The sequence below is a fragment of the Xyrauchen texanus genome, chromosome 41 (assembly GCF_025860055.1).
Source record: "Xyrauchen texanus isolate HMW12.3.18 chromosome 41, RBS_HiC_50CHRs, whole genome shotgun sequence".
NCBI classification, from domain to species: domain Eukaryota; kingdom Metazoa; phylum Chordata; class Actinopteri; order Cypriniformes; family Catostomidae; genus Xyrauchen; species Xyrauchen texanus.
The window spans coordinates 10563067-10572514 of NC_068316.1; the positions used below are offsets into that span (position 1 = coordinate 10563067).

Below are 9448 nucleotides of genomic sequence, written 5' to 3' on the forward strand. Positions count from 1 at the left end.
GAGATTCTCAGACATATAGGGCTGTTTTAACCTTTTTAAAGAATACAGGACTAGAGCTTAGGATATAATGTACAGGGATCACAGTGCTTCTACTCTTCCTGGAGGTTCAGGAGCCCAGTGTGGAAGCTGGAGGATCTGAACACACAGCACCAGCTGAAGTCCTCCATCCTCTGGGGTGGGTGGGACTTTAGTAATTTAATATTTTTTTTTTAAGTAAATAAATACAGATTCATCACCCATGTAAGATATACAGTAGGTGGCGGTAATACTTATAAGGAGTGAGTGGCCATTAACAAGATGAAGAAGTTCACCATCAAGTCTCACAAAGGATTCTGGATTGACCACGCTGCTCTCAAGCAGTGTTTACTTACCTTGTAGTGTGTGTAAGAGCAGCAGACAATTTGTTGAATTTCACAGCATACAGGCTCCTTCAGAAACAATGCCTATCCATAGCATTTCATCAAATAATTTGTTTGTTTTGTCTGACTATTCCTCTGTCTGCTTTCACATCAGGAGGTGAGTTTTCTTCTCCTAATGCTTGACATACAGCACACAAATGTAAATTTGCATGAAAAGGCTGCTTGTATGGAAATAAAGTTAAGTTTTACATTGATTTTGGTTTGCTTACCTGAGGCTAATAAAGAATAGAAATTTAACAAACTAGTGACCAAATGCTTCTAAATAAGAAAAATATATCAATTGTATTTAGGCATTTTTTGAAGACGGAAAGGGAGTCTGCTTCACGAATGGAGTTGAGAAGGTCGTTGCACCACCGAGGTACATATGTAGAAGCTGAAAGTCTGTGATAGTGATTTGGGGCCTCTTTGATGTATATTTATTTCTGCTGAGACCATTATTTAATTTAATTTAAAGTTGTGTGGGGTTAAGAGAAGTGTTTATAAACACCAACAGTAAACAATCATACATAAAAATTTAAAATAAAAAACATTAGACCACCTTTACAGGGTGTTGGTGGGTAGTTTCTGAAGCACTCTGTCACAGATTTAAGCCAGAGGACACAGCAATAGAGATTTTACTCTCACTCAAGTAAATTTCTAATGACATTTTTTTACTTTTTCTTCTTTAAAATGTGTGGCATTACTGTCGTTACATTACTGGGTTTAATTTGAATTAATGTGTAAATTATTGAGAAATTATTGAATGGGACTTCAGAGCAGAAGTTCACAGCTGCGTGTGATGAGATGCTCTCACAGACAGTCACTCAAGTCATCAGTGTAGCAGCATCAAGCTCTTCAAAGTGAAACACTTTCTACGCTCTGCAAGGTGCGCGGGGAACGCACGTGTGAGATGTGTGGCCGTGAGGCAATTGTGGCAACAAGAGTGGCTGAGTCCGCAATTGTTCACTCATTCACTATTTACAATGTAGTGAATGGCAGTTAGTGCACTATATCTCAGCAGTAAGTGAATTAAATGAGTAAATTCGGACAAGAGTTTCAGAGCTCTGGGGCTGGTGCAGAAACGTCACAAATGACATTTTTAAATACTTGGGCCTTACTTGTTATTCTTATTAAATAATATATGAATACAATAAATCTTCATTCTGTTTGTAATTTGTAATATATACTGTGTGTTAATTTAAAGAGTAATCACATTTGATCAAATAAAGAGTACCTTTTAAAATGTATCTGTATGTTTTGTCTCTCTATATTTTATTAAATTTTTTATCAAGTAATGATTTGTCAAAAAGTAATTTACTACATTTAGAATGAAATAAAACATTGCAGGAGTGATGGAAGCAGTAAACTCCTAGGTTGTATGTCTTTTTTTGTGGGAACTTAACCATCATCGAGTTTACTTGAAATGTACACTTGAAATTAGAGTGCATTGTGGGTACGAATGAGTGAACAAAAGTCAGGAATGAGTGACTCACTCAGAATTCAGACACTCCAACAAAATAGCAAAAACTTGAAATGCTGGTGCACTATATAGTGGATAGCGGGGGCAGTTTTAGACACAGCGAGTGTTCCACGATCAGGGTTGGTGCCCTACGTAGGTTGTGTTCTCTACATTTAGAGAGTGGCAGTACATGCTGTACAGAACTAATGATCTAAATACTTACGACACTGAAAACTGTAACTACACTGAAATAAGAATCCAAACATGACTTTAAAAGATATGAAATAGCAAAAGAAGGCATTAATAAAGCATGATCTTGCTTTGGTTTATATTTCAGCATTATATATAATGTCCTTATTATCACAGTAATAATTACTAGAAATGTTTCCAAACCTCTCTTCTTATTGACAAATTCATCCAGATCTGACAAGAGCCCTTAAAGTGTTAGTTCACCTAAAAATTACAATTCTCATTATTTAGTCACCCTCATGCAACCCCAGATGTGTATGACTTTCTTTCTTCTGCTGAACTTAAATTAAGATTTTTAGAAATCTCAGCTCTGTAGGTCCATACAATGCAAGTGAATGGGTGGCAACATGACATGATATAAAAGTTCATAATTAAACATGCACTATTTTTGAGCGGGAATTTGTAATAATCTGTGATATATTCTCAGTTGACTTTTGTTTGTGTACTTTTATTTTGAAATTTCTTGTTAAAGTTCCTGTTATTAGTCATGTTCATATGTCCTGTTTTCCCTCCATGTTTATGTGTCTGGTTTTCATTGGTTCATTGTTTGATTACTTTGATTCAGTTCTAGTTTGTCAGTGGTTTTATTTAATTGTCTTGTTATCTTGTTTTAGAGTTCTGTTTGTTCATTGCCTTTGTTACCCATGTCTTGTGTATTTAAACCCTCATGTTTGCCTTGTCGTTTGTCAGGTACTGTATGTGTAACCTTGTTGTTTTGCCTTAGTTTAGTCTAGTCAGTGTACTTGTAACCTCGTGGTTTTGTTTTGCTCTAGCATACTCTTAGTAGTAGTCATGTCAAGTCAAGTCTAGTTTTGTCATGTTTAGTTAGGTCCTTGGTTTCTTGTTTTTGTTTTATTTCTATTTTATAGTTAGGGATTCTGGTTTCACGTTTGTAGAATAAACACTTGGGTTAATCTCAACTTTATCATCTTCGTCTCTGCCTGTTTTGTCAACATCGATACAGAATCCTCCACAAAGGATTATAAATCAACTCTGAAAAGGTACAGACCAGTCGACCATGTCGATATTGCACAAAGGAAACAAGCTGTGGTCTGATTTCACACTATGCTGCTGTGCTGTCTGTAGATCTGCTAATTCTTTTCTCTTTTTATTTATTTTTTAAACATGAATGTCCTGGTTTACGTATAATGTTTAATGTATTTTATTTAAGACTTTTATTTAAATCTTTAATCCTATCAAGTAATTTGTTATTTATTTGTTTAAATTTAACTGAGAGTAATGTTTTATTTTCTAACATGTCAATATTATATTTTCTCTTTTTTGGTATTTTGGAAGACATAGCAGTTTTCAGTACTTAAAGTGCAAAAGAGAAACAAAACAAAAGAAAAAGAAACTTTATAAAAATAATAAACATTTTACATTAACAAAAAATATTTTCGTCTATCTCATTACAATCAAAATATTCTGGGGTCAGATTTTTCACAGATTAATGTACATTTGCATTTATTCATTTAGCAGATGCTTGTATCCAAAGTGACTTGAGAAAATGAGGAAAGATGCAACATACCTATAAGCAATTCACCTTAAGGAGACAGTAGCACGAAAAGTGTCTTTAGACATTTTTTGAAGACAGAGGGAGTCTCCTTCAGAGATTATGAAGGTCATTCCACCACCGAGGTACATATGTAGAAGCTGAAAGTCTGTGATAGTGATTTGGGGCCTCTTTGATGTATATTTATTTCTGCTGTGACCATGATTTCATTTGATTTAAAGCTGCCTGGGGTTAACAGAAGTAGTTATAAACACCAACAATAACAAATAATTTTGTGCCAATGAGTTTTAGACTTTTTAAGGATTTTCACATAAGTCCCACTTTATATTCTGTGTTTTTTTAAATGTACAAACACAATACAATGTAATTATTGTGCAACTACACTTTGTTCTACAAAATTCTTAGAAGATTCACATTTGCTGCTATGAGGTTGAGGTACTGCTAAGTTTAGGAGTAGGGTTAGGTGTTAGGGTCAGGGTTGGTTTAGGGTGAGCAGTAAGTTTAACAGTGTAACTACATATGTAATTAACTGCAGGTACTATTAATGTCAGTACAATGCAACAACACGTATGTACATAGTAAGTATTGTACATTGTATTAAATGATTAACTATATAGTAGTTAAAGACACAAAGTGTATTGTGGGTTCGATTTTTAATGTATAATATGTTTAAAGCCTAAAGCTTTGAAAATTGCCAAACACCTTTGACACTAAAGCAGTCATTGCCCATTTCAATTAAATGTATAACTTAACAAATCAGATGCAATTAAACTAGAAGTGCACAAAAACACATGATACATTCATAATACCAATGGTAAATGGTCTGCACATATATAGCACCTTTTTAACCTTAAAGGTATTTAAAGCACTTTACACTGTGACTCATTCACCCATTCACACACGCCAATGGCAGCAGAGCTTCCAAGCATGGCGCTAGCCTGCCATTGAGAGCAACTTGGGGTTCAGTGTCTTGCCCAAGGACTCGGGAATCAAACCGCCAACCCTGCGATTAGTGGCAGACTCGTTCTACCACCTGAGCCACAGCCACCCCCGAGACTATATTGTTTTATTGTAACAGGGAAAATATCAGAATAAATAGTTTTATATATGCCTACTAATTTTACTAAATACAAAACGCCCTAAAATACTAGACACAATACACAGACTTAATTTGTGACCATCAGTCAGTAATGGCAAATGTAAGCTGGGCTGCTCTCTGTACATTCTTCATGTTCCAGTTTTGGCAAACTAAATTCCTTCAATGCAGGCAGTGGTGGCTCAGTGGTTGAGGCTCAGGGTTACTGACCAGAAAGTCAGGGGTTCAAGCCCCAGCACCACCAAGATGCCACTGTTGGGCCCTTGAGCAAGGAACTTAACTCCAGGTTGCTCCAGGGGGATTGTCCCTGTAATAAGTGCACTGTAAGTCATTTTGGATAAAAGCGTCTGCCAAATGCATAAATGTAAATGCAATGCAGAACATGCACTGTACTGAACCAACATTTTAGAATTTTTGTCATGTTGCTACCACATCAGGCTTGGAAACAGCATGAATTCATGTTCCTAATGAAGAAGAGAAAACTGTGTAAATGTTTGCATGTTTTGGTCTCTCAATAAAAGAGCTGTTTATGACCTGAAATATAACCTGCCTTGTCTAAAAAAAAAAAAAAAAAAAGATGCCATTTTAAATATGCTGATACTTAAGAGCCTTTGATTGGATCATTATTATTGCAGTGATTAATATGTTTCAGCTTGTAACAATTATTTTAATCCTAACTGATGCAGTGTGAAGCTTCTCATTTCTTAAACAACCATGTCAGAAGACGTATCCCGTGGTCGTGGAAAAGATGTTACTGTGTTTCAGAAGGGGCAAATTATTGGCCTTTATCAAGCAAAGAATACCACTAAGGAGATTTATGAAATCACTGGAATTGGGTTAAGAACTGTCAAATGCAGTATTAAAACCTGGAAGGATATTGGTGAACCGTCATCTTCGGAGAGGAAATGTGGTTGGAAAAAATCTTGAATCAGAGATCACTAAAATGCTTGGTGACGTCACATCATAAATAAATCGACAGTTTAACTCACAGCTATGTTTAATATTACACAATAAAACACAAACAATATTACGAGAACTTACAGGATTGGTACTAAACAGCTGTGTGGCCACAAGAAAGCCACTTGTTTGTGAGGCTAATCGGGGAAAAAACTATTTCAGTTTGCTAGTGAGCATTAAGATTGGACTGTGGAGCAATGGGTAAAGGTCATGTGGTCTGATGAGTCCAGATTTACCCTATTCCAAAGCAATGTGCACGTCAGGATAAGAAGGGAAACGCATGAAGCGATGTGCCCATGATGCATAGTGCCCACTGTACAAGCCTCTGGAGGCAGTGTTATGATCTGCGGTTGCTTCAGTTGGTCAGGTCTGGGATCAGCAATGTTATGCAGTAATAAAATTAAGTCAGCTGACTACCTGAATATACTGAATGAACAGATTTTCCCATCAATGTTTTTTTTCTTCCCTGATGGCACGGGCATATTCCAGGATGATGATGCCAAGATTCATCAGGCTCAAATTGTGAAAGAGTGGTTCAGGGAGAATGAGGAATCATTTTCACACATGAATTGGCCAAAACAGAGACCTGACCTTAACCCCATTGAAAGACTTTGGGATGTACCAAAAATTAATGCAACTCAGGACGGAAATCAATGTTGTGACGGTTCATAAGGTTGTAGTAACAAAGACATAACAAATGTATGTTGTAATCAAAGCTGAAGGCGGTCCAACTAAATATTAGAGTATGCAACTTTTTTTGGAGAAGCAGTTTATCTGTTTATAGCTACAATTCCTGAAGTGTCCATTATTCAATGGAGGAAGAAGAATTTTCCATAAACATAACTGATATGGATACACGAGAGCATGGTGCTCATTATTTTAGATTTTATATATATATTTAACATATATTATATACTTTAAAATATATTAAATATATATTACATTTATACAGCTTCTCCACTACTTTTACTTTCTATACTCTTCCTCATTCTCTATACAGTTCATTGTATCACTATTTTAAATAGTAAATAAAAAAGAAATACACATCATTTAATTTTTTGTTCCAATATTTCCACAGTTTTGGTTGCAGTTTCATTGTTGTAATTGAATGGCCTTCCTGTTGCTGATGTGTGTAAATCGGTCACAATAAATGATGCTGTCATGTTCATGAAACAGTCTCTTACTTTTCAAGAGAATCTGACGGTGTGGAGCATTTGTGTCTGACAGTTGTGAAATGGAAAGATACGACCCATGCCATCAAACCAGCCAATAAAAGCCCCCCACAATAGAAGTAGGCCTAATATTAGAACGTCAGTGTTTACTTCCTGTTTTGTTTCTTTCTATCATTGTACAATAGGTGTAAATTAGCAACTTGTCAATGTTACATGGTAAAATGTATTTGCATTTTATCTACAATTGAAAAAATTATAAAGTATTGATGTGCTGAATTCTCCTATTGGCATAATGAAAATAAAATTCCATGCAACATTATAGAACCACATTTGCTTTAATTAGAGTACATTTAATATTTAGGGGAATCCCGGGATAGTTGTATAAATGTCGAAAAGCCAGATATGGTCAATGACACAATGAAGTAATCATTCACTAAAATAAATGTGCTTGCAAAGGACAGGAAGTATCCCCCACATTTCAGTTCCGCTTTATTTACTACTTAAGGCAAACTTGAAAGAGCCTTAAATGTATTCTCAGGTCTGAGAAGAGAGAGGTAGAGATCAGCTGTGAAAATGGAAATACAAAATGTACTCATGAGGAGTTTGGTTGTCGTGGGGATATTTGCATCTGTGATCTGGACTATTACAGGTAAAAATCTTTGATTAGATCATGTATTATTCTAAGTGTTGGAAACATGCATCTTTGCACCAGTTTTTTATTCATTTATTTTTTACTTTACAGATGCTGAAAAGGTGAGCTCCTGCTGTACACATGTCAACAAGGAAGAAGTAACCGATCCCATTATTAGTTACAGTAAACAAGAAGCTGATCTTCCATGTGTGAAGGCAGTCATGTAAGAATCTCAGGCTCTTTTTACAGAAACCATAAACTTCACAATTAAAGATTATCCTCATCCAAAGTTTGCTTTCTGTATCTTCAAAAAAAATGTATTCTGTTTCACAGCTTTACGACTGAAAAGGGGGAATTCTGCAGTGATTGGACACAAAAATGGGTTTTGAAGAAAATTCGCCAGTTTCTGTAAGTTCGACTTAACAAATGTGTTTAAACATAACAAATGTGCATAATTTGTAGAACATTGTAACCCGCACACACAAACACAAGACGAGACAGTCACAATGTCGGAGAAAACTGCTTTATTCCAACAAAGCAGGCAACAGTACAAAAACAGGGCAAATCCAGTGAAGAATGGTCAGGGTGAGCGTTAAATCGAAGCCGGGGAATCAAGATAGGGTAAAGGGGCAAATCCAGGAGAGAGTGGTCAACGAGAGCATAGGGGGTCAAAGCCGGGGTAATCAGAATAAGAATAACAAGTGGGCAAAAGACAGGGGAACAAGGGGAGCTGGCAAGCTAAGAGGTGAACGAGAGGAGGTCAAAACTAGACGAGACTAGCGGGGGGCAAAGACACGGGAAACTAAATACAATAACCAACACCCGTGAAACGGATGTGCTGTGGTATTTATAGGGGAAGGTGCAGGTGTAAACAATGAAAGGTGACGAGACGAGTGCAGGAGTGCAGATGACGCGAGTGCAGGTGGTCATAATGTTCTGGGGGATTGGAAACGCGTGAGAAACTAGAGGAAGGGAGATAACCTACGAGCATGTGAGCGAGTAGGAGCAAAGTGGGCGTGAGGGCTCGAGCGAGCAAAAAGAGCATGAAAAGCTCGAGGGGGCGGAGCGAGGGAGTGAGGTCGAGGGAGTGAGTGTGTGTGCGACGAAGCGGGGATGGGGCAGAGGAGCGGGGTTCGTGACAAACATAAATTTCTTATAGTTTATACTTAATCTACTTAAAGTATTCAAACATCTCCATGTTTAAGATAATATTCTATTATTCACACCATTTGAATTTTATTGCAGAAGAGCTCAAAGAAAAAAGCTTGCTGAAGAACGAGTGATTGAACACCTGACCTCACCGACACCAACAACATCCATTACTGACACCACTCTTGTGGGAAGATCTACCCAAGAACTTGCACAAGGATCCACTCAAGAACTTAAACAAGGATCCACCCAAAACTTACACAAGGATCCACTCAAGAACTTACACAAGGATCCACTCAAGAACTTACACAAGGATCCACTCAAGGGTTTACTCAAAAAATGTACGGCTGATCGTGAATGTCTAAAAGCAATCAAGATGTTGTTGTTGTTTAATTATTTCAATTTAAAACATTTTACATTAGACAATAAATTGATATTTAAACTGAATATTTAAAATTGAATATTGTGAAAATATATTTGATTTAGGGCTATTTGTCTGTGACAAGTCAGTTAATTTGTTCCACTTATAAGAACTGAAATACAGTGAAATTGTAATATTATAATGTTTAGAAAAATAATATAATTATTAGTGTGTAATATTTCACATTTCATTCAATGTACTGTTAAGTACTTATAACACCTGTGGCAAGAAGGATGATGCAAGTCTGAGAGATTTTTAGATTGATTTGTATGAGGGGAAACAATTGCAATGTGAAATTCAAAAATGAATAAAATACAGATCAGAAACTATAGGTTTTGCTTGTGGTTGATTATGTTTCTGGTTGTGTGCCAGAGATTGTGTGCAACTTAATTAGGAAAGTTGA

General features: G+C 36.3%; 1 protein-coding gene across 1 annotated transcript; it reads left to right on the top strand.

Annotated features, from left to right (window-relative positions):
* Positions 1-7387: 7387 nt before the first annotated feature.
* LOC127634122 (C-C motif chemokine 24-like) lies at positions 7388-8874 on the top strand (the record flags this gene model as incomplete). Its single annotated transcript, XM_052113526.1, has 4 exons — positions 7388-7493; positions 7587-7698; positions 7809-7883; positions 8721-8874. Coding segments are annotated over exons 1-4 (417 nt in total), but the record flags the coding sequence as incomplete, so codon positions are not given.
* Positions 8875-9448: the final 574 nt, after the last annotated feature.